This window comes from Pholis gunnellus, assembly GCF_910591455.1.
Source record: "Pholis gunnellus genome assembly, chromosome: 15".
NCBI lineage: Eukaryota > Metazoa > Chordata > Actinopteri > Perciformes > Pholidae > Pholis > Pholis gunnellus.
In genome coordinates, this window is record NC_136542.1 from 13,601,337 (window position 1) to 13,626,505 (window position 25,169).

Sequence of the window (25,169 nt, forward strand, 5' to 3'; positions counted from 1 at the left end):
ACACACATCAGTTTTATATTTATATCAATAAATCTTTATATAAAACTCCATTCAGATGCAGCTCCCTCACTGATGACAACAGTGGAAGCAGCAGTAAACTGCACTTGGAGCGACGGTGTAATTGGTCTGCACACAGATTCCTTGCGGCCTCGCCATTTGGGAGCATTTCCACCCTTTGAGATTTAGGTGACATTCAATTTTGATTTGTGCCTCTGGGCAGTTGACATGAGAGTCCCCCGGAAGAACTGTCAGTCAGCATTGGGAGTGAGCCATTTGAACTCAAATGTCAAAGAATACTGGGTGCATCTAAATTCATTTACAGTACGTAGCCTCACTTCCTCCTCTTGTATCTCTCCCTTTTGCCTTAGTTCTCTCAATTATCTAATGAAGGAGAGATGCAATTGTTGGATGTAAAGATACAAAAACATTTACTAGATGACACATTCTTGCTCAAGCAAGCATCGTTTTTAAAATTGATTATCCATTACAACATGTTGAACAGAAGGTGACACAAGCATGATACCTGCCAGTACCAGACATGTAGAGGAAGTGCAGAGAAGAATATATCTCCCAGGAGTTGGTAGACCAAATCAGAGTTAAAACGGGGAGTAGGATTACTCAGGTGACCAGACACAAAATCAAATTGGACGGCCGTGTTGCTAATATATTAACATATTAAGGTTTAGTGCTCTGGTGGCTTTAAGTTTGTGGAAAGAAATGCACAAAAATCCTGCAGCTTACACAATTCTGTTCAAAATTGTTTGTTTCTTTTCTTAAACAAAATAAAATCAAGCAGTAGATCACAGATGATGTCATGGTTATCTTTTGTGACGCAATCTGAAGTAAAATGAGCCATTTATTTATTCAGATGAGACATAGATGTGTGTCTACATTATTTGACAGAGTTATCAACCGGCTTGGCACTAATATTACTCAAAACGCCATCAGTGAGGCAGGAATATGGAAACCGTGATAAAACTGGCTTGTGGTTGCACATCATGGAATAAACAGGAGGTGGTTACAACCCAACCCGACCACCGACTCTGCAGTGACCCCTGCTGCTTGGAAGAAGACCTGCATCCTCCTCATCCTTACCTGTTTGCCGTTATGTGTGACAGAGGACAGGATGGTGCGAAGGGTCTTGAACCCCATGGCGATGTCCAGCAGATGAGCAGCGAAGAAGAAGTTGTTGTAATGGCCAAGGATGGACATGGTGGTGTACCATACTAGATACAGGAATGACTGGCAGAGAAAGAAAATGAGAAGTTGATCAGAATGAATCTGTTCGGTCATAATATCAATCACCTCATTTGTTCCACCCATCCATCAAATCATTCACTCAGCCATCCATAAAACCTCAAAACAGAGAAATTACTCATCCCCAGTATTCAAACTTACATTGTCTGTAAACACCACCCCCAGTTTCCACACGTGGTACTTTGTGTCGATTGAGCTCAACCTGGCGAAAGATATAAGGTTGATATGAGGGGCTCATATTTTCTATTCAACCTACATTCAAGCATCTATTCAAGCCTGACTGCTCTTTATCTCACCAGGACACCAGTGAAGCCTCCTTGACGACGGTTTCCTCCGTAGGGTTGAAATCCAGGGCGCTCTTATCCATCCCCAGCAGCTCCGCTATCCTCTCAGCTCCATACAGGTCTCCATACTTTTTGATTACCTACAAATAGCAGCAAAAGTACACAAGTAGGTATCACCAGATGGGTTTGTGGTGCGTTTGCATAACAGATTACACGAAAAAATAAGCTTACTTTGCGTTTGACAAATTTATCCCAGTAGTTGTTGGGGAAGGAACTAGTAAAAACAGCAGAAAACAAAAAACAAATCAGCAATTATCCTCGGTTTGTACAAGATAATGACTCAGTAGAATAGCTATACTGCAGCTGACTCACGGAGTATTGATGACAAGTCTGTCCCACTGTCCTTTGATGTCATCATCCGACGGCTGCTCTGTGATGTAAAGTCCGGCAAACTCCAACTTCCTCGCTATCTCCTTCTCACGTTTGAACACTACTAGGGGCACCTTGGACAGAGAGGGAGTTTGGCTGCATCATTAGTGCAGTAAAGGAAATAACATACAGTTACATACATTGCAGTGTTTGATCTCAACATGCTGCATATACAGTCTGTCTAAAAGCGACAAGAAGTGCATGACTGTGTGTGTATGTCAGCGATCACAACATATTAAGTGCTTACAGTGGAAAAAAGACCTGCATAGAAATGTGCAGAAATGCTAAAAGGCAAATAAAATAATTTCTGGCTATTTGTTTTAGAACAAAAATACTAAATCTGAGGTGAAAATCAAACTTTATTGTATTTTCTTGTCAGTTTGTGTTGATGTACCTTCAGGTAGTAGTATCCCACTACACACAGGAAGGATATGATGGTGTGTAGTATAGCCAGACAGCGAAGCGTTGGCGCCATGTAACCTGTGCTCTCCTGCAGGACAAAATACTCAAGCGCACCCTCATCTTCCTCCTCCTCCCCAGCTCTGCCTTGACCATTCCAGGGGTCTTCATCGTCTGAGTATTCACCGGTCACCTGAAAGACAAAGAAACATTTAAAAGATATTTACCAAAGCTCAATGCTGTATACATAATTATACCTTAATTTCAAGCTTACTTTGTAGAAGAGCAGAATGAAGTTGATAGCAAAGGCGACAAAAAGCGCCAGGAAGCGGAGGTTGTAGAAGTTTCTGGCCAGGTAATTCTGTGAAAACAATCATTTCTGAATAAGTTGAATATATGCAGCAAGCTGATTTGAACTCTCTTAACATACTTAAGCTCATAGTTTTGGTCGTATTTTTTTTCAAAAGAGCTGGGAGGGAAATATCTGACCAGCATCTTGGTTTGGTAGATCTCCAAGCCAGCAAAGAAGCTGGCCATGAAGACCTCCGGTAGTTCTTTCTTCTGGCCGAGCCTCTTCTTTGGGACTTTTTTCTGCACTGGAGGCTCAGGCGGGCCTTCGTCTTTAGCCTTGTCATGGTCTTTCTTCTCGCCATCTTCTGAACTGCAACAGTAATTTAGCTATTAGTGGCAGACAGATACACGCTGGTGCAATGTAATGAATATACACACACACATTTGCATGTGACCCATGAGAATAATAAAACCACCGTACAGCCAGCGTCTACTCTTGGAACTCACCCACACTCCAATCCCACATCACATCCCATCAGGACTTAAATCCCGTTAAATATCTGACATGTGTCATTACTTAAAGCAATCACACAAAAGATGTATCAATTGATCCACAGAGGAAGAGCAATGAACAAATAAAGAACACTCACTCTCCTTTCTCTGAATCCGATTTGTGGTCTCCATTTACAGCCCTCTTCTTTGCAGCCAACTATAACAAATACATTGTTTTGACCATCAATCACTTAAACAGTGTGCTCTGATATAATACATGTCTTTCAAGTAAAATGTCAGTCATAATGTTCTAGCGTCTCCAGTGTCTATCAATACGGAAATGATTAGGAATAGAAGTAGCCTTATTCAACTGACCTGTGCCTTCTTCTGCCTGACAGCGCTAGCGATGGACGGAGCATCCCCCACCACCACCTCAGACACATCCCCCAAACCTGGCTCTGCCCCGTGCTTTCCCTCCTTCTTGGGCTGTATGTTCAGCAGCTCGGCCATCAGGTCCGCCTCTCCAGCATCTCCCTGCGCCATCTGAGCCATCTCCGCCAACGCCGACGCTTCGCTCGCCTCCATCTTTTCCATCTCCAACACGTCTCCGTGGATCCCAAACTGGGTGGGGTCCGGCATGTTTCCCAAAATGTCCGTGACCTTCATGTTCTTGGCCCCTTCGACGAGGCCACCCCCAAACATAGTGGTCCACAAGATGTGGAAGAACCCCCAAACCAGGCTGTAGACAAAGTGGAAGAGGCCTGTGATGATCATCCAGAAGAAAGAGAAGAAGCCTCGCACCATCTCCTTAATGCTCATCTTCCTGAATTTTCTGTACTGCCGCCTCATGCTCTTGAGAGTGAGCAGCTGGCGGAAGTGGCAGAGGCTTTTTTTCAGGGAGATGCAGGCAACTGTAAAAGCAGAGGAAGACTCCAACATCACAATCTCCTCCTCTTCTTCTTCTTCTTGGTTTTCCACCACGCTCTGCTTGTCTTCCTCATCTTCCTCCGGACGCTCTACTGGGTCCGGCTCTGAAATTTGAGACGCTAACTGCATCTCAAAGATTGTGTCCTCGCAGAAGTTGACAAACAGTTCCATCTTCTCACTCTCACCACCTTCGTTGACGACATCGAAGATGAACTGGCGCTTTGACTCTTTCACCTGAGGCTTTTCCCACTGGGTGCGACTCGACTCGCTGATCTCAAAGTAGACTCTCTCGATGCGCTTGGCCCCACCCATGATCTCAATACGACCTAGGTAAGGCTCGAAGTAGCTGAGGACACTCTCAGCCAGGTCGAGGAACGTTGCGAGGCGAGCATCATGAGGCATATGCTCAGAGAGGTTAGTCAGCAACACAGCTACATTAAAGCCAATGTCCTTGGCGGGCTCATGAAATCTCTCCACAAACTGCTCGTAGTTGAACATGTCGTTCTCATCAGCCTCGGCGCAGGAGAGAAGAAACTCAATCTCAGACTGTGAATACTGTTTCTGGTTCTCCATGGACTTTTGGAAATCTTTCTTCGAGATGACCCCTTTGCTCTCAGGGTCGTACTCCTTGAAGCTCTCCGAGGTGGTCAAGTCCTTCAACTTGAGGAACATGTCGAAAAACTTTAGGATCATCTCCACGTTGCTGGAAGATTCCACCAAGGTGTCCACCATTTGTTTGCCAATAGTACCATTGACAACGTTACCTGTGAAGTAATGGAGAAAGAGACCAAAGCAAAGTTGGCGAGTACACACAACAACAACAACAACAAGCCGCAACAAACCATGCAGATTAAGCTAAGCTGCTTTGGTAAATATTAAATTACACTCCACACAGACAAAGCTGTTTGATGAAAGTCATATGAGAGACAATATCCTTGCAAACTAGTGGGTCATATGCTCAAATGGCGAGTCGTCAAAAAGTAAACCTTCGAGAAGGGAGAGCATCATGACGATCATGTCCTTCTGCAGGTCCAGCAGCTCCTTCAATAATTCAATCTGGCTGGAGTCCTGTGAGGAGAAGACAAAAAAAAAAAGGGAAACCTTGTGAGACACTACATTTGATCACACAGACTACTGATGGCCTCCCTGTCAGAGAACGGCCATCCTGTCTAATATCTCTAAGAGATCAAGGCTGCCTCAGATTGTGGGGACCCACAATGGCCCTGCTGGGGCTCAGAAGGGCCTTCCAGCTAACATCCATCCATCAGCACAAGGGTTGATGTTATTTTACTGTCTAAGAGCAGATAGCTAGGTCAGTTTGACTCATTTAGGGTCTCGAAGGAGTCGGTATTCAGCATGCCATAAATCTGAGGCAGACTTTGATGCGCTAAATTCAAACCCCTCCACCTGGGCTCTCCCTCATACTGGCTACTACTGTCCTTTCTGATGACCATGAGATAAGGTTAAGCTGCTGGATTTCATCCACTTTCTGGCTTATTGGGCATGGAGGAAATATAGATGATGGAGTCATACATCACATAGCTGAGTGGAATGACATATGTAATTGTAATGCAGTAGCCTGAGGTTATCCCTGAGTCTGGAGAGACCTCTAGTGGCTGCAGATATTGCACCATTGGTGGATGAAATATTCTGATTTGAACTAAAGTAGCAATACTACCATTCAAAAGCACGCCATTACAAATTCAATTCCTGCATTTAGCTTCTTTTTTTTTACAGAAATGTATTAAAGTGATAAAAAAAATAATCATGCAAATTAAATGTTTTATCTTATCGGATTATTATCACTCAAGTATTATTGTATAAGTAGAAATGTAATCTTGGGAACATCTGGGAGCCAAATGATTAATACACATACCATACGGTTAAAGCACTTGAATGGCATGTGGCTTCAACACTCCCTCAAGATTACATTTCTGCTCATACATTAATGCAAACCCTTTCGATTTCATTCCAGCAGGATTCCTACGTTGCATTCCTTTCTATATCTATACAATAAAACTGTCCAATGAAGACAAAAAGACAATCTTTTTCATAAATTCAATCTAGCAGTTGATGTAGTGGAGCTAATATCACCACTTAATAAACTCATGCGTAGTTTAATCTATAAAGCAGCATCACATTTAATAAAATGATCATGTTTTGAATCAAATAAATTAAGTGGGTAAAAATGGAAATACTCAAGTACAAGTAACTCAAAACTGTACTTCAGTACAGTACAAAAACATAGCAGCAACACCACTTTATTGCAGATATAAAACACAAACCTGGGATAACTTCATCTGCATGTTGGCAAAGACATGCAAGAAGCCCACCACTGCATCCCACAGCCTGCTGTGAGCCAGACTCTGCTGGTTCCCAATACATGGACCCTGGAGCCCAGTAGGTACAGAGAGAGGAGAGACAACCACAGAGCGTCAAAATCAGACTTTTTAGCTCTGGGTTTACATTCGTGTGTGTTTGTGGTGCAGTGTGTTGTGATATGGTACCTGTATATACTCAGTTAAAGAGTTGAAGACCTGCTTGGCCACTGCTAGTGCTTTGGAGAAGTTCCTCTGACCTGCCTCATCTATAATATCCTTACCAGAGTAGTACCAGTAGAAATCACTGATGGATTCCTAAAAAGAGGAAGAATACAATAATTTAGCATATTAAAAAGGACATGAATTATTATAAGATTTGTTTTTATAAATCTGTAATAATATACCTGAAGTCTTAGAAGGTAGTCTACAGTACTAATAATGATGTTAACTGTAGTTGTGTTCCCTGTCTGAGTTCTCAGGAAGTTCTGAAAATCTAAAATAAACAATTGTAGTTGAGTACATTCACACCACCCAGCTTCTGAAACGGTGTTGTTTAGTGACATGCAGCCCTTCTAAGTGTCGACCCACCATTGTTGTGGCCCTCACAGAGAAGTTGCAGAAACCTAAAGAGATCCTTCGTGAACTCGTCATTCTGCAGTACCTTGGAATCTGAGGACAGGAAATGAGATTAACTGCCTCTTTCAGTGATAAGAAGGCCAGAGACCCATCATTTTAATGTCAGTGCAGGCATAGCTTTCACTTCCTTATAAAGCTGCTATCTAACAACATCAAATCATGTGCACTATATTTGAGGTTCAGACGACGTATAGTGCATCATTTCACAAATTAAAACAAGGCTTAGAATAGGAATAAAACTGGGCTTTGTTGTTGAACACCAGCAAAGTGTTGCTGTTTCTTACAAACAAAGCTTTGGGAGATTTATTTCTTATAACACGCTGGTTAGTATCATCAAAATTGAATAAAAAAAATAAAAAAGGTCCCACATAGATGACAAGCACTGACTTCTTACAAAAGAAGAAGTGGAGAGATTTGAATCAGTTTTGGGCGCCTGACCATAGACTGAACAATCTATCCGAATGTCATAGAAGCATGCATGCGTTCCTTCGGTCCAAGGTACAAAGAAAGTGGCTGTAATTGCATTCAGGACAAGGGAGGAGGAGGAGGAATGGGGGTAGAGAAGGATTGGAGGGGAATGAGGAAAGGGAGTTGAACGGAGAGCAATCAAGATGTCAGCATTGCATAGAATGAGTAGAATCTAAACCATGTATTTACCCCGCTCACTCACGTTGACTGCGACCGATGAGATAAAAAACATGATCAGAAGGAAAAACAAACAAACAAAACAAAAGCAGACATAAGCAAAGGAGAAGACATTGATATTCAATCAGAAGAAGTAGGAACAGGAGAGAGTGATAGCGCTATAGATATATCTTAACATACTCACATTGATTGGAGACATTGACATGCGGTTACAATTAAACAAAGTCTGAAAAGTACAGGTTGCCGCTAGGCAGGTGTTTGGACTACAGGTTAGACAGACTTAACAGTTACCATCACTTATGCCTGAGCTCATGAGGTGAAAATGAGCTGGGATATGCATGAGAAAAACATATTTTTATACTGTATGCAACCCATCAGATCGAATAGACCTCTGATTAAATGTGGATTTTCATGTGGATGTACTCGTGACTGAGTGCTTTTGAGGCCCAGACAGGACTTAGACATACAGTAGCACAGGTTTACCTGCATGATGATGACATACAACATGACACACGGGTGACACACGGGACATGGAGATGGGCTCGCTCGCACAAACAGCAAACTAAAGAGCGGCTGTTTCGTCGAGCTAATGCTGCGTCATTCGTCTTGCAGCTGATTACAAGCCTGACTAAAAGGACATTAACTCCATGAGCCAGAAAGAGACACTTAATGCCACTTTAATACGATTTCTACATGTAACATCTCTTATAGCGCTGTGGTCTCGGCCACATCTGTAACACCGAGTGGCAGATAAAGGTCAGTCTGCTGCACAAATAAATCTAGAAATTCCATAACCTCTGTGTCATTGTCAGTTTATAAAGTGCTCAGTCTCAGAGAAGTTTACCACGTTTAGTATCCTCACTTACTTGATCCTTCTTCAGTAACCATCCCCAGACCTTCGGCTTTATTTTGCCTTTCAAATGCATTTAAGTCCAGGACACTATAAGAGATAAAATATATACCTATGACACATACAATTTCTAAATTCTATATTTCTACAATATGCATTTTAAAAGGGTACTCCATGAAGTTAGTGAATTCATAATCGACAGTTCAAAATACAACGTCAAACAAAATTCATTATCCTGACTTTTAATCCCTAATAAAGGTCAAAACACTGGATTTTACACGTCCCGTGATTCAACCAACAGCATATTTTCATTTGAGCCTTCCTGATTGGTAAACACCCATATCTTTCAACAGCCCCAGTCTGTAAATGAGGCCTTCTGTTATACAATATTAGTATCTAATTAGCTCTGATGACCTAGATGACATCATCAGACTTGACAAAGCTCCACCGGACGACATTACACAACTTTTTTCACAGGGAATACTCCCCGTGACAAGTAAACTGACCCTTAGTGTATAATTGGTGGAGTTCTCCTTCAAACTGCAGCTGAGAAACACGACAGACAGTAAATCAGGCGTTTTGTGTGTGATAGTTGGTTGTTGCTTTATTACCTGCAAGACATCATCAGTCCAGACAAACTTTTAAAAAAGCCAACGTCTCTTTTTTCCTTCAGGTAGTCCAGCATTTTCTGTATCAAGATAAAAGCACAAAAAAAAGTGTGATGCTAAAGATGCTACTAACTATACCTTAACTAGACCTTTTTCATTGCCATTCTGTTGCTCAGGCAATATTTCTGGTCCAAGTTTACTTCCTGTCAGCTACAGCATTAACAAACAAGAAATACAAAGGGGCACATTCAGAATGTTTACGTTGAGCATGCCGATAGACGTGTACCTGCTGCACCAGTATGTTTCCACCGTTGAGGACGGAGATGCCTAGTTTGAGGGTGAAAGTCACCATAGCACCAAGTCGACCTGATGACCACAAAGCATACATCATACAGTGGCGATACCAACCAAAGGTGGAAGTTCTAAGAAGACAGACAGGTAAACGTGTCTCTTCCCACCTTTGCTGGCACTGATCATCTGAAGCACCATCTCGGCAGCTCCTCGATCATGTAGTCTGGCCTGCTGGTACAGCATCTTTTGCTTCTCCATTTCCTTTTCCTGTAGGACGTCATAAAGTAAGCACCACTTGTGAATACGATTCAAAAACAAAGATGAAATACAGAACAGTGTTCCTGAGAAATCAATAGCACCTCAAATGTTTTCTCTTTTTCTTCCTCCTCTTCTTCTTCACCTTCATCGCAACTCTGAAAAAGGAAGCAGAATGTCAAACCTGCGGAATTTTGCTGAACAGCTTGCATTTCAGGAGAAGTAATTTAGAGAATGAAGTACCTTTGCCATCATATCTGCATATGCAATATACAAGGGATCCTCTTCCAAAGAACTAACAAAAAAAGGAAGATAAATATCTGGTGGTTAAACCTTTAGTAACACGCAACCACATTTCAACAAACTATAAAGTAAGGAATCTCTTTCTGTCGATATGTTCTTCTGAACTGCTCAATTGGACACAAGACACATTCAATATTAATAAACTATGAAACAAGCAAACAGCGCAATGTATGACTTGATTCTCACTTAACATCGTTACCGCCAGCAAATTACTTCCACTAATTAAGTCCATGCTCTACTTTATGACCGTGGCGGTTTTGTCAAAACAAGCGACTAATACGCCTATTTGGAAATAACCTCTGCCAAGTTTATTTTACTGATGTTTCTGATCGCGAGTGACCTCCGACCCGGGAGTGTTTGTCAGGGACAGATTGAGTGAATTGGGGGCGGCAGGCAAACGCCGACTTGCTTTTCGACCTGACTGTAAATGGGGAGATGGGGCTGGCAGTGGTAGAAGTAGTAAGAAGTTTTCTGAAGCTAAACTATTAACTTTTAATAAGAAAAACAGTTAAAAGTCCTACATTAAAATGTTTACGTCAAGTGAAGAATGAAAGAGAGGCATTATCAGCATAATGTACTTAAATTGACTTAACACCTGTTCAAGGTGGAGCTGATGCCGGATAGCTTAATGAATAATAATGCATTATAATTCAATCGTTATATCTTTTGAAACAAATCTTAATCTGCAACGTAACCAGTAACCAGGCGATAACCTCCGGATTTGAAATCAAAAGCTGACGCAGAAATGCCTCAAACTTGCATTCTTTCAAAAGACCAGCAGGAGGCGGCGACTCTTGTTGCAGAAAGTAAGTTTCATTGTATAGCGGTATATGAGAAAATTCTTTCTTGATTTTTTACCTCAGTAAACATTGTAAACAAGAGTCTGCCTTGTGATTGACAGGTCGTTACCACGGCGTTGTTCAATCTGGGAGTGTTCCATGTTTTTGTCTTAGATCTTTGACCCTCACGGAGGGTTTTTAGTTCATGAAATTCATAAAGATTTGAGGCGTTATTCAGTCTTCTGTTGTATTAAGCTCCACCTTCTCATGTTACATTTGGTTGCAAAAACCCAAGATGGCGATGGTCAAACTACCAAACTTGAGGCTTCAAAACGGCAGTCCACAGACCAATGGGTGACGTCACGGTCAAGCCACTGCAATGTATGTACAGTAAGCAGCGAGACAACAGAGAAATACTAAAAACTGCTTGTGTGTCTGTCCCAGTGCAAAATAAACACAGATGATTAGACTTGATGCAGCTCTTCATTAGCGAACAGGTGAGCAAAGCGTGTTGGTGCCAGGTGTGCAACCATGAGTGTGTATTCACCTGCACTCAGTGAGAGCGTTGTGGCTGAAATGCAGAATGAGCTGGTGAAGAGGGTCTGGCTGCTTTCTGACCTCTTCCTCTTCCTCGTCCTCCACTTTGGGCTGCGTTTTCTGGACAAACCCATGCAAGTAAATACTGGAGCACAGGCACGCAGTCTTAATATCAACCATATGGGCTCTAAATACTTTGTATGATAATGTATCGTAACATTTAACTGTTACTCAACTATACACCACTTACCTGAAGAGAATCAGGTTTTGTCAGAAAAAAACAGTGATAAGATAAGACTGACGGCATGCAGACAATAAACCACAAGCATGCACACAAACACAGCGGATGAGGTTCAGCAGTGTTAAAAAAGGTGAAAATGGAGTTAAGCATGACTCTCCATGAGCCCAGTTTGCACTTTGATAAGCTTCTTACCGATTTACATCAGAGCAGAGACCGATCATGATAGCAGACTCATCGGAACTATTTCTCTCTTTAAGTTGCCGCTAATGTGTGAGCTTGGCTGGATCATAAAGTTATTCATCTGTCACACCCCTAACTTCTTATATGGGTGCCCTGTGGCTTTCATTTCATATAATGTGGAAATTTTCTTTTTTCAATAATGAAATGACAATAAAAATTTGAATCATGACTTTTGAAAGTCTAGACACCCATTGGCACAGTCGGGTATGTTGAGTACCAGCGTGCTTTCATGATTGTCTCTTATTCGAGAAAACTGATTTCATTAAACTCCTTAATAAACCCTTTAAGCATATCACACTGGAGGTTATCATGGGCCACAAGGTGTAGAAATATTTGAGGCACTTTTGTGAAGTTGTAAAGAAACCAGCTACGTGCCGTTTTGTCTTCTGCTTTCTCTACAAACTCACTGCATGATTGTGATGTTTTATGATCGTTCAAATTTAAGAAAGAAACCACAACTTTCAGAAATTTCATTGGTAAGTCGAAGCATCGAGGCGGGATGCCCTCTTACCGACAATGGGTGGGACAAGGTGGTCGAAAATACATCAGCTGGCTCTGACATCAGCGGTGATGTCATGCTTGCCAAAAATGGGGGGGCTGGCTGAAAAACACGTATGGATGACTGAGTGCGACCCAGTGATTCGTGTTGGAATTGGGGCACTTAAACGATGACACAAGTACTTACAGCAAGATCCTGCACTAGCTTCTCCTCAAAAGAGTACTCCTCTGTTTCTATCCATATTCTCTGATAGGCCAGGAGGAAGAGGTTAATAGAGCGATGCCTGGGGAAGGGTGAGAGGAGATTAGCCTGAGTTATATAACAGCAGAGCAGAGGAGGGGAGAAGACCCTTTAGGGAGAGGTTAATGCTGGTTAGTTTAGGGTACTGGCACATCCAACTGGTCACCTTGGAGGAAACTGTCATGTTGCTTATAAATACAGAAATGTGACATTCATGCTCTCTGCCAGACTGTTGATATATTCACAATTCTTTGTTTTCTTCATCAGCGGGCAGAAATTGCAATTCTAGCCTAGATTAATGAATTGATCTGAATTTCGATTATATTAAGAACCCCTGTATCTGCACATCTGCAGATAGGAATAGGTTGACATTTAAGGGTTGGGTCTAGGTTCATATTTAGCGCACAGACATGAGAGTGGTATTCATCTTCTCATCTAACTCTTGGCAAGTAAGCGTTCCAAATAACTCCCAAAATGTCAAACTAGTCCTTGCATTACTGTGCAGATATGGACCAGTGGAAAAACCAGCGGGGATATTTGAATGGGAATTACATTTGTAGCATAAACCGTGCTTGAAGGAAAAGCAAGGGACAGTTAAGAAAGGTATGCAAGGTAGTAGAGTAGCAACAAAGGAACAGTGCTACGTTACCGTCAGCACGGAGAGCAGACTGTCATAGTCTGTGTTCTCATGCATTATCTCCAGCCTAATATGTCGGTAGGCTTTCAGGAAGTAATTATTATTTGTGTGCCTGAGGGGATGAGGTACAATAAAGTGTGACATTGAGGAGAGAACAAAGGCTGAATAGAGAGACAAAAGAGAAAAGATGACATCTGAATGCGTGGAACTCCAGTAGAGTCGACATTATCCAGAAGCTTCACATCCAGCCCTCAAACTCACAAATCTATTAACCCAAAGAAAAACAATCAATTGTTCCTGCATTGTAAATACTGTCTCATAATTATTAGCTGTGCCGTGTCATATTTCACTGTCAACAACTCTGAATAAATGAGTCATGCTGTCAGGCAGGCGGGCAGCATCGTCTCAGCACATATTGAAGATGGCCACCCCCAGGTTGTGCCTCATAATTGTTTTCCTCCCTACTGTAGCTCTCTGTCTGACTTCCTGTGATTGAGTTACAGAGCAGCAGGGCATGAAATTGCCAGTGTTCCTTTTTTTCTATTCCTTGATAACAGCTGCGGGCTAGACATTTGTCCTACAAACGGAGGGAGGGAGGTTGTGAATTAATGCAGGGTCAGAACCCAAGAACAGGGAAAATGAGGGTTGTGAGCCAGACCGGAGAAGAACAAAGTGTGGTTGCATTTGGCCGGCAAAGATAGAGGCGGTGTTATAACAATTGCTGGGCAATTGAAAAAAGACAAAGTACTACCACAAGCGGCTCTCTACTACCTTTGAATGTGGAGTGTCATGTTGGATTCAAGACTATAAGGCTGTTTGATATGGTTTTCAGGCTAAAAACATCCAGCAGAGATGTAATGTCGGTGCAATGTATGCAGTCATACCGTGGCAGATTATAAAGTGGAGCCATGCGGAAGCAGGCGACAACCGCTCGCTTCCTCTGCTTGGACAGCAACTTCTGCCATACACATTTCTTGGATCTCAATGGCTGCTCCACCTAATGGGAGTAGAATAAGTCAGAGTTAAGATGATTATTAAACACTGGAATGGCATTCTCTACCAGAACTGGTATTTTCATCAGGTTTTTCCTCATCAGGTTTTTCCTGTATCCTACTAACATGTCCAGGACTGACTTGGGGATTCTCTTCTCACATTGTAAATCATCGGCCCTTGGCAGCTTATTTAATGTGACATTAGCTGTATGATTGTTGACCCTACACCTTCACAATGGTTTTATGAAACAAGCACCCTGAGCGTCATTTACAGCTCTATATGCTCAATATGTTTGGTTATGCACTAATCTTGACGTCCGACCTGCTCCAGGTTGAAGACAGCAGCAGAGATCCTCTGGATACGATCCACCACCCTCTCAGGGTCTGGAGGCCCCTCAGTTATCATCGCTATGTCCTTGTACAGGTTCAGCTGCCACCTCACTGCAGGGTCCTCTGACTGAGAGCGGGACACAAAGAAGGATGTGAGAAACAATATGAGTCATTAGAACCTAATAACCACTCGTGATATTGAGACCTTATGCTCACCTTTTCTCGAAGGTGCAGATTCTGCCGAATATGATCTTTAACCTCTTCGTCTGTGTCTCTCTATTAAACAATAACAGGAAAAGGAAGCTTTATTATTGTAAAATGTAGCCGTTTCAAAAAAGTGTTCTTGGTTGAATGCAAGGATGGATCTTTGCTTCAGGATGTGATCTCATAAGACCCGTATTAAATGTGTTGTCTCACCAGGAGGTAGCGAGTCTTTGCGAGAGAGATGAGCTCCTGGTCTCCTGGCGTACACATGTTGAGGCCGATCGGCAGCATCTTCTTTAGAGCGGCAACAATGAGCGATGTCTGGATAGAGTAGAGCTCACCACGCCTTTTCTTGTGTTTCCTCTCCTGGTCTTGTCCTCCAGACTGTTAGAAAACGAGTTAAGCCGCCAAGTTATGGCGGCTTAATGAGCTGGTCTTTTTAGGTAATGAATATCGTTTTCCCACTTTTGCTGGGTTGCACTAAAGCACTTTCTCTCAACATTTAAACTGATAGATCAACACTATTTTATTGGAGCTTATTTCACACGGGATGCACTCCCACTGTATTTGATCAGAAGGCAAAGGAATTTATTTTTCAGGCCGAGCAAAATCTGTGACCGGAGTGAATCTGTGCCACTGAAGCATTAAGAAGTTTCACACCTCAGCTGAAAAGCAGAACTAGCAGACTGATGCTGTTAGAACAGCAAGGTGTTACCAATGAGGGAAAATTGCACTTTTGAGCCAAATTGAAGCAGCTGGCTCTGTGAAAACACAAATTTCCATATTAATATATACACATATACATACTGACACACACACACACACACACACACACACACACACACACAACATCATATAAATAGCATGAGGTAACTGTTGGCCAAACACACCAGGATAACACAATCCATCAACTGCAAACACACCAGTGGCATATGATCACATGATTTGCTACAGAAGGGCTGGGCTCCATTACTCCTGATGAGACGTGTTCCGCCCATAAAGCAATGAGGAATGAGCAAAGTTACCATGTAACACATGGTGATGAATGGTGGCCACAAATAATCAGATGACATACTACGTAACTACTCTATAGACTATATAGCACAGCGGCACAAGCTATTGGCTTTTCTGCTTAACGACGGGAGCATATAAGCCAATAAGCTGGCAGGTAAACGGCACATGCACTGCATCACTCTACCTTCTCCTTAAAGGACTGTTTGAGATAGAGGGAGAGACAGAAAGAGAAAGGCAGATGACAGGGTAATTAATGGAGGCACGCAGTCCTCATATGGACGTGCACTGCAATGAAAACCATTTGTTTGCCTTTAGACAGCTAAACCAGGCAGACAAGAAATGAAATGTTCCAACCTCTGTAACACTGACAAGGGCTCAAGGCATGAATGTTAGTTTTCTGGCATCTGCTGTAACAAGCATGCATGCAGAAATTCATACACGCACACACACTGTCATAAGTCAAAGTTAATTTCATTATTGTCGGCAAAGAGATTATCGATTTTCTTTCACAAGTTTGATGCAGGTTTTGTTTGTCACATGTGTGTGTGTGTGTTCACTCATAGTTTCTCAGAGATTGTTTCGGGCATTTTCCATGTCAACAGCAACACACAAGTGGTGACGTTAACATGGCGGAGATAATGTTAACATGTATCTTGCTCATTCTATCAATCCTGCTTATTTATGGAACTTTTTCAGCTTTCACACACATGCTCAATGGGTCATAGTGCCATTTCACATCACCAAAAGGGTTTTAATCTGCTGCCAGAGCAAGGAAATAAAGTTGACATTGTTAAGAGGCATATAAAACCTACCTTAGACATCTTGGTTTTGTTGTCTCCAGTCAAGAAGGAAAGGTTGTTAATTTCATTCTGGACCACAAAGTTCTGCTCTTCTCTTTTGAAATTCTGGTGAAAGACAAACATCAAAGAAAGATCCGTGTTCAAATTAAAGAAGGATGCCTGTTGTTTTGTAGCTGAACATGTATAGAGATGAGAAAACGTACGTGTGACTTGCACCAGAGGATAAATATCTCAGCGACCATTCTAAAGAGCTCATTGGAGTCTGCGTCCGGTTCTTTTAGCCATCTTGACCTGCGGTAAATAGGCGAGATTAATACATCCTCTGTATTTCTTCTGCATCCACTAACGTCTCAAAACAACTCCACCTTTCACTGCTCAGTGAGCTAACCTGTTGTTGTCCACATAGCGGATAAGCATGGGGTAGAAGGCGTACAGGTCCCTGCAGAGTACGGCAAACTCGTCCAGGATGAGCAGCTCTGCCTCCTGGGTGTCTCCCTTACTGTCTGCCTTCAACAGTTCTTCCTCAGACACCACCTTCACCGTCTTCTTCTTCAGCTTCTCGAGTGTAGGAAGGAAGTGGCTCTTCAGCAGGTCTGCACGGGCCTTGCTGATGATGGGTTGCACATAAACTAAACGGTGCAAGAGAGAGAGAAAATATCACTGTATTACAGTTAGTGTTTATGTATATCAGAATGTTGCCAGTATTTAACAAACATTTTCATGTGAAAAATGACCAATTTTCATAACAATAGTATACAAAATTAGCAATTCAGCCGTGAAAGCTTTTACGCACGATACATTTCCTAACAGGGTAGTTAACATGAGCCAACTAAGAGATGATGCCACTACAACACTGTCATTTAAAAAAAAGTACACGTATGAAAGAACACCATGCCCACCTGCAATCCTCTTCATCCAGGAGGCCTCATCGATGCCCAAGTTGTTGTTGAGGATCTTGAGGATGTTGCCAAGAATGAGGCTGAGGTTTTCTGACGTGACGGTGGTGCAGCAGATGCTGCCCCCGCTGGCTGGCTGGTTCTCAGGCCCCCTCTCCCACCAGTAGGACAGATAGTTACACAGCATGGGCAGCACCACCTCGATAACGTGAGGCATCTCTGTGTAACGCGCTCCAGACTCGGCCATGTCGTTGATGTCCTTCATCAGACCGTCAAGCCGCGGCATCCCGGGACACATCTCCTCTACGGAGTCAGGTATGCCTAGGACTAAAAACGATTACATCAGCCTTTACATTGTATAGGTTAAGTGAAGGTATATTTAATAACTGACTATTATTAAAGCACAGATATACACATACTGTAAAAAATGTATGATTACATTTAGCACAAAACATACATCAGCCTTTTGTCATACTGTAAGATACGGACAACATCTAAAAATGATGAGATGGTTGTAAAAGACAATAATAATGTCTGTTTAATTGCCACCTTGGTCCAACGCTGGTAATTAACTTTTATCTTAGAATTATTACAAATGACTCACTTGCACGTTCTCTGGCACTCTTGGTATTAAAGACGGAGCAGGGGTTGTATGTGTTGAGTAGTGGCTCCAGGAAGGCCACAGGCATGGCTCCAGCCAGGGTGGCCAGACACTGACCGAGAGCTGGTAGCTGTCTGAGGGACACAGAGAGGATGAGAGTTGGTTGAAAGCCGCACCGAAAATCAGTTTCTTCACTCGGGCTTTAATTACTTTACAGAATGTTGAAGAGGAGATACCTTTCTACATAGATGTTTTTCCCAGTACCCAGTGCGTAGAGACTGGTCAGGATTCGATAGCAAGACACTTGGACATCATCCACTGGAATAAAGAAAATCATTGTTATTATGATAATTCATATTTATAGGGGTAACTTTACTGTACATTTGTGTGAGTAAGCGACAGATATGTTCCGTGGTGTCAGGTAAAAGCAGCATGTAATCACTGTATAACAATAAACTTAACATTTGAATCAAATTCTTTAGCAGCCTCTTGCACAATACGTTTGATCATTCCTCTGCTGTCGGGACTCACAAAGCAGGTCGACTCCAAAGTGGTGTTGAGTGATGTGTTCAAACAAAGCGGTTAAAATGGGGAGCAGAGCTACGGTGGTGTAGTTGATATTCTGCGACACCCCTTTCATCTGGGAGCGGGAGTGAGTGAACTTCCCCAGCTTCAGGTTCTCGAACGTCTTCTCCAGGTCCTCTGCAGCGTTCTCAAAGAACGTCCTCAGCCCCACCCTCACCTGCTCTGAGCCCGACTTCATCACCGTCCTGTTGGAGGGAAAGGGAGAGTGATAAACGACTGAGACCAAATGAGGAGATGTGCAAGGGCAGCGCTGTAATAAACCACGGGATACCCCTTGGTATGCAAAGGACAACGCTGTTTATCCACTGTCGGACACAGTCACATGTGCAATTTCTTAACTCTCGCATACTGTGAAGGTTTTAGTCATGAAATATGAGACGCGAGTATCAACCTGACCGCCCTCACACTGAAACATCAATGATTTATTTCATGAATAAGGTGAATATCTAAATCCAAGGTGGGTTTGCCAATGTTGTAGGCATACTGTATGAAAAAAAGCAAAAGGCATTAATATGATAATAATAGTCGGGCCATTTCCAGGTATTTCACAGTTCATAATATTGCCTAATGAATTACCCTTTGTTAAGCCTTGACGTGTCTCACTAGGAAGGAGAAATAAAAGACAGTCTGTGGGCATCAGCTGTAGCTCTTGAGCACAAACAAGACAATAATACATTTCCCATTTAGCCTCGTTATGTGTGAGCTGCATTAACAAACAGTACATTGTCTCTAAAGAACACTACACGCCTTGGGCAACATGTGCCGTATGAAATTTGTCTTGCTTATTTAAATGCCAGAGGACGCTCTTTGTTAATGCCAGCGCATCTCACAAGACACCGCAGTAATAACTGTTAAAGAAGAAAATATTCAATGCAAATATGCTCCTCATAAGGGTTCTACAGGGGTTAGATTCTACATCATTGCATTACACTGGGAAAAATGTGGTTTGTTTCTAAAACAGTTATTGTTTAAACACAGTCAATATTTAAGATTTTTAAAACTCAAATCTGCCAGGGTCCCTGTGCGTCTTGAGAGCTCACCTGGTGTCCAGAGTGTGAGCCAGGATATGCAGACAGCTGACGATGGTAGTGGAGTCGCTCCCTACAAGACAACACATAAGACTTCAATATGACGTGAACACACACACTGTCATCCATGTTTAAGGGACTTTCTTGACCTGAACTGAGCCTTTCATTGCAGCAATGAGTTCATGTCTGTGTATGTAGCACACCTCAACAACCTCCAATCATATGGTGGGTTAAGAGTTCAGTTAAATTATAGACGTAAGGTTAGTGGATCAATATCTAGATCACCACCTCTGGTTAAGGGCGAGAAGTATTGAATTCAGTTTTTTGACCTTTTAGTTGCCATTACTTAAAGGAATAGTTTAACATTTGGGGAAATATGCACATTTGCTTTCTTGTCAAGAGTTAGAGGAGAAGACCGGTGCCACTCTTGTGTTTCTGTACGATAAGAATGAAGCTACAGTCACCAGTCGGTTAGCTTAGCATTACATAAAGATTGAAAACTAGGGGCAACAGCTAGCTTGGCTCTGCCTAAAAGGTAAGAAAATCATCCTATCAGCATCTTTAAAGATCACTAATTAACATGCCTTGTTTGTTTAAAATAGTTGTTAAAAGGGCCATTTTAGTATTTGGTAGCCAAAAATGTTGACCACAACGTTTTAGGCTTGTGGTGCAGTCAAAGCTATATTTTTACACCATAGTTAAAATCCTTCAGACAAGACACAATCGAAAACAAACCAAGTTAAGACATGATAAAACCTACTTATACCCAACTTAAGACTCGATAGAACAACAAGCATTCACTTTTACGACACACACACACACACACACACTGCTGTCAGTAGTAATCAGCTTACCAAAGAGAGAAATCCTATGTCTGACAAGAGCTGCCAGTTTACAAAACAGGCTGGAGGTGTGACGGATAGACAAGGAAAGAAATCAGACAGTTACAAGGAGTAGATTCTTAGAGAGAAGATTAGTAAATAAGATTACAAGAGTTTAGGATTTTGAGAAAAGAATGGCAAAGGGTCATTGTCATGCTATATTGCTGTAGGTGAATGAAAGTAAGTGTCTTCATTTTGTACCTGGTGACCATTTCCTTCTCCTTGTTGGAGGCGTAACCGCTGCTGCTCAGGTTCTTACTGGGGGAGGAGAGGAAGTAGAGAGAGTGGTTCTTGAAGTACTGGTCGATGAGAGGAAGGAGAACCTGAAGGAGGACATCGATAATGACAAGATCAGGTTAATAGAAACTTAATTTCAAAAGGGTTATCTAAATATGTACAGCAGCTGTATATATATATATATATATCACATCCTTACTTTGGCAAAAAACTTGATTTCTTGTTCATGAGGGGACCTGTCTGTTTTTCCACTGGCAGCCATGGCCTCTGGATTGAGAGCATGAATTCATATTTAATAGTAAGTAACAAGACTACATTAACAAGTCTCTTGCAGTCAGGTCCTATGTAATGTTACCATACATACCCAAATGAGCAATGAACTCCTGAGCTGAGTCGACATACTTGAGCAGCTTCTTGAGGAACTTGTAAGCGAACCTCTTCTCCATGGAAGAGGAATCCTGCTCCAAGTCCTTTAAACCTCTGCAACACATAATATAGGATATTAGCTACGAATCAACACTTGAAAAGTTATGAAGTCGTGTAACCCTACATCAACATGATAATATATAACAGACATCCTGAAATTCTTGACCTTGTGATGCTGTAGCCATTGATCTGCAGGAAGCGGAAAAGGTCCTGTGCTTTCTCCCGGTCACGGGCCTTCTCTTTGGCTGTCAGCGTGTCATAGGACACCAACAGAGAGTGTGTTCCCCCTCCTGAAACCACAGAAAACCCAGCGTTACGCAAGACTTGATCAGCCACGGCTCTCTATTGTGCATTTTGCGTGAAGGCAGATGGTGACATGAAGTAGATGTATCACTCAGCTGAACCTATTTAGTCAAGGCCGGCGAAGTATACATATGCACACAGGCAACGAGCAAGTGGCACCTCACATCCACCCACACAGGCATATGGTCTCTTCCTCGCTGTTCAGCATGTATCACTGTGTCTCGTCTATGATTGAATTCATAAGCATATCACCTCTGCTTCCAAGGTCACTCTTTTTCTTCTTGGCCCAGATGTTATGATAATTCTCAGCCACCACCTCCACCATCCCCTTGGACCAAAGATAAAAGAGACAATCAGCAGATCTCACAGAGGAGCATATCCCGCCCATCCAACTCATTCACATTCAAGAATTATTGCTTTTCGTCTTGTATTCAGATTGAGAGATCGCTCGATGAAAAAAATACAAATGTGAGGTCACTCACCTGCAATTCTCTGGATAAAACCACGTTGCTCATGTCTATGGGGCTCGGATTGAAGCCATTTGCCTAGAAATGTTCAAAAAGATGAAGATTTACAATGAGACACTGTGTTCTTTGATTTTGCATCTAGCATATCGCTAAAAGAAGCAAAGGAACAAAACAGTCAAAATAGTTAGCTTAAAGTAAGAAATAAAAAGCTAAAAGAACCAATTACACAGCAATGGATTAACGATAAACATACTAAGCTAAAAGTAATGGATAAAGAAATAAACTGTTGAAATTGATTGTAGCACCAAAAACTGTTGAAAATGTTGGCCAGAAGTAATGGTTAAAAACAAATGTATAAAGATATACAGGTTATAAGTTAGCAAATGGTTTTGGATAAATGGTTGAAACTAATTCTTCTTGGAGGACAAACACATTTGATGTTCGCGTTTGTCTCGTCATTCGTTGCCCTGTACCTGTGAAGCCTGAGAGATCTTTCGCATTTTCTCATTCTCCCTCTGTAGAGACATGCTTTCTCCATCCTTGGTCCTGTCGATGGTCCAGCCCATTGCCAGCATACTCTTCAGGGACTCTCTAATTGGCCATCTGTAAATCTCTTTCTCCTGAGGCACAAAGATAGAAATGGGGAACAAGGACTAAGCCTAGAAGCCTTTAGGTTGTCTCTTTAATGGTACTATTCTTCACAAATCTCACATTCTTCCTACCTTCTCTGTCAGGCCTTTGTAGATTCGGAGCTGAGGGTGAATCTTGGCCTTCTCATCCACACAGTCTCCATACTTCCATCCCAACAGCACCTGAGGCACACGCACAGAGGGATGTATGTACAAGGGTGAGCAATCTTAATTGCCTTCACAGTCTCTGAAGGACATGATTTATTGTTTGAAAGGCTGGGTAAGAGATTAAGTATGCACAACAACACATTAAGGAGTCATGGTATATTCAGTTATTGTTAATTTGTTTTGATAGATGCAACAATGCAAGCTAAGCAGTTCTCACAAAAGAGAGCACAGGCCCTCTACACATAGACTAGCATAGATACTGTCAGCATTCGCAAAAGATCTCTTTCAACACTAAAAAAAGGAAACAATGCAGCGATATTGGAAAAGAAAAGAATCAAAATATTGTTCTGAAGTATTTCACATGGATAAAGCTGCTTTTCTGATGATTTTGAATGCAGTATTTTCTAAAAGGACAGACATTTTAAGTGTCCTCTGACACTCAAGACTTGTTCCAAGTCAAATACTGTACAATTGAATACCCATTTTCCCAGATGAAAATTCTTATCTTTGGCCTTACCTTCTCTGCAGACCATTTCTCATGGGAGTGCTCTCCATATTTGTTAGCAAAGTGCTCAAGCTTCTCTGGAAGAGCAATGCTGGGGGGAAAAAAAATGTGCGACAATTAGTCAGCTCGTGTATGCAAATGCATGGACAGTCATGTACCGTGCAAGTCATCACAGGTATGATATGATAAGTCAGGCTTATACTAAAATTCGTATTGACGTGTGGCTCCAACGCGCCTTACTTAGCAGTACTGATGGGTTTGGGGTCAAAGTTGCCCTGAGCATCTACAGAAACGGGCTTCTCCACTGTGGTGCTAATTGAGGCGTCCACGTAGTCCGGTGGCAAAGCTCCAGCTATGGCACTGAGGCAAGGCATGGCCATCTTGAAAAGCTCTGCGTCATATTTCTACATGGTGAGAAAAATAGGAAGCTTCACAGTAAATGCAAAACATAGCTCTTAAGATTAGGTACAGTTATGAAAATGTTGTTATTATTTCACAAATACAAGTAATGTGTTAAAATTGTTCATTTAAGGAGGGACTTAAATAAAGCTATACAGCCTCTTTAGTGAAAGTGTAACAGTGCAGTGGGACCAGGAGAAGAGACGCTAATAGAGAATTATTCTAAAAGCTGAAGAACCAGTGTGCTAGAGGCTTTGGATCAATGATCACTGTCCAGATATTGATGTTTTCAGGCGGGGCCCTTTGCACAGCCTTCCTTTCTTGAGTGGGCATTTAGAGAGATGTGCTGAGTCCAGCCATCCGCATCACGAACAGACCTCAAGATATTTGTGCCAATGGGTCCCTCGCATACATGCATGTTAATTACAACTGTGATGAATTAAGTTACTTTTATTTAACGGTTGAGCATTTCTGGTATTGCAATCTCTTACAAAATGTTTAAGAAGAAGTGGATGTCAGCCTTCTACCAAACAGACGTTAATGTAGCATAATGAAGTCACAATGAAATTGCAAAGGACCCTGAAACGACAACGGACTTGAGCGACGTCTCACCCTCTGGGACAGAGAGTCAAATACTCCCCAGAAGATTTTCTTGGTGAGCAGTAGTTCATCCTCCGATGCTGTGCCGTAGCTGCCCCAGCCCGATGGGAGGCAGTAGTACTTCCAGTTCTGCTCATAGTGGTTGGTTAGCAGCTGGAGGACAGAATAAACAGAATTTTGTAAACAGAGGCACTTAACTGTTTTCAATGATATGAGACAAGTAAGCAGACTAAACATGCTCACAACACACTGGGCCATTAAATCCAAACGTGTACATGAAGGTGGAACAAGTGTGGAAACCCTTTCACAGGCTAGTCACAACCCATCACATCTTCAGTATTTCTCTGCTGTGTTCCAGACTGATTGCGTGGAGCAGTGGAGTCAACAAGCCTGTAATCACATAGTCCAATACTTCAGCCCCTTGTTTTCCCTCCTGCAGCTGCCCACTTCTTCCACAGCAGGTGATTAATACCGTTGGTGTGTTGGAAATTGTTCACCTTTGAGTATGCGTGTGTTTCTGAGAGACAGAGGTGTACACCAGTGATATTACATGAAAAGGTACACCTGCAATAGAGCTGGTGGAAATTGGCTGTTGGTAATACACCACCGAGCTGACAATCTAATAAACTGAAGTAGTAAAGTGTGACCAAGCAGCGACCACGGGCAGAGCCCAGGTTGAGTCATGTAAAAAGGTAAAGAAAAGAAAAGACAGAGAGAGGATTATGCAAACAGGAAACAAATAAAACGGAGTCCCGCGAGCAGACCAACAAGCAAAAAAGAGATGAGGCAAAATATGAGATGGCAAAGGGATTTAAAAAGAGTGAAAAATGAAAATCATTGCCCACTCTGAGAGGCATCTTGCAGTATTCGGTCAGCAAGGGCACATCAAAGACGAGGCGGCGAAGGAGCTGCTGCAACATGGAGGGACGAAGGTGCCTGCAGA

The 25,169-nt window shown here is 42.2% G+C and overlaps 1 protein-coding gene across 1 annotated transcript in view; it reads right to left on the reverse strand.

Annotated features, from left to right (window-relative positions):
- Positions 1–25,169, reverse strand: part of LOC306707036 (ryanodine receptor 3) — a gene marked incomplete at its 5' end in the record, with an annotated part of 93,964 nt that overhangs the window by 4,047 nt on the left and 64,748 nt on the right. Inside the window, 48 exons of the mRNA XM_079174313.1 lie at positions 1,096–1,242; positions 1,399–1,459; positions 1,554–1,681; positions 1,773–1,815; positions 1,914–2,044; positions 2,365–2,562; positions 2,644–2,730; positions 2,859–3,030; positions 3,311–3,369; positions 3,528–4,843; positions 5,066–5,147; positions 6,365–6,469; positions 6,587–6,715; positions 6,805–6,893; positions 6,989–7,069; positions 8,548–8,621; positions 9,143–9,219; positions 9,426–9,505; positions 9,598–9,697; positions 9,790–9,843; positions 9,929–9,980; positions 11,315–11,424; positions 12,471–12,567; positions 14,046–14,158; positions 14,476–14,610; positions 14,700–14,759; positions 14,901–15,071; positions 16,514–16,606; positions 16,705–16,792; positions 16,890–17,130; positions 17,401–17,724; positions 18,002–18,132; positions 18,235–18,316; positions 18,530–18,768; positions 19,624–19,684; positions 20,466–20,515; positions 20,694–20,815; positions 20,929–20,996; positions 21,094–21,209; positions 21,322–21,445; positions 21,711–21,786; positions 21,941–22,003; positions 22,399–22,545; positions 22,648–22,737; positions 23,240–23,318; positions 23,468–23,631; positions 24,239–24,379; positions 25,072–25,162. Coding sequence (XP_079030439.1) covers positions 1,096–1,242; positions 1,399–1,459; positions 1,554–1,681; positions 1,773–1,815; positions 1,914–2,044; positions 2,365–2,562; positions 2,644–2,730; positions 2,859–3,030; positions 3,311–3,369; positions 3,528–4,843; positions 5,066–5,147; positions 6,365–6,469; positions 6,587–6,715; positions 6,805–6,893; positions 6,989–7,069; positions 8,548–8,621; positions 9,143–9,219; positions 9,426–9,505; positions 9,598–9,697; positions 9,790–9,843; positions 9,929–9,980; positions 11,315–11,424; positions 12,471–12,567; positions 14,046–14,158; positions 14,476–14,610; positions 14,700–14,759; positions 14,901–15,071; positions 16,514–16,606; positions 16,705–16,792; positions 16,890–17,130; positions 17,401–17,724; positions 18,002–18,132; positions 18,235–18,316; positions 18,530–18,768; positions 19,624–19,684; positions 20,466–20,515; positions 20,694–20,815; positions 20,929–20,996; positions 21,094–21,209; positions 21,322–21,445; positions 21,711–21,786; positions 21,941–22,003; positions 22,399–22,545; positions 22,648–22,737; positions 23,240–23,318; positions 23,468–23,631; positions 24,239–24,379; positions 25,072–25,162 — 6,541 coding nt within the window. The remainder of the gene's footprint in view (positions 1–1,095; positions 1,243–1,398; positions 1,460–1,553; positions 1,682–1,772; positions 1,816–1,913; positions 2,045–2,364; positions 2,563–2,643; positions 2,731–2,858; positions 3,031–3,310; positions 3,370–3,527; positions 4,844–5,065; positions 5,148–6,364; positions 6,470–6,586; positions 6,716–6,804; positions 6,894–6,988; positions 7,070–8,547; positions 8,622–9,142; positions 9,220–9,425; positions 9,506–9,597; positions 9,698–9,789; positions 9,844–9,928; positions 9,981–11,314; positions 11,425–12,470; positions 12,568–14,045; positions 14,159–14,475; positions 14,611–14,699; positions 14,760–14,900; positions 15,072–16,513; positions 16,607–16,704; positions 16,793–16,889; positions 17,131–17,400; positions 17,725–18,001; positions 18,133–18,234; positions 18,317–18,529; positions 18,769–19,623; positions 19,685–20,465; positions 20,516–20,693; positions 20,816–20,928; positions 20,997–21,093; positions 21,210–21,321; positions 21,446–21,710; positions 21,787–21,940; positions 22,004–22,398; positions 22,546–22,647; positions 22,738–23,239; positions 23,319–23,467; positions 23,632–24,238; positions 24,380–25,071; positions 25,163–25,169) is intronic.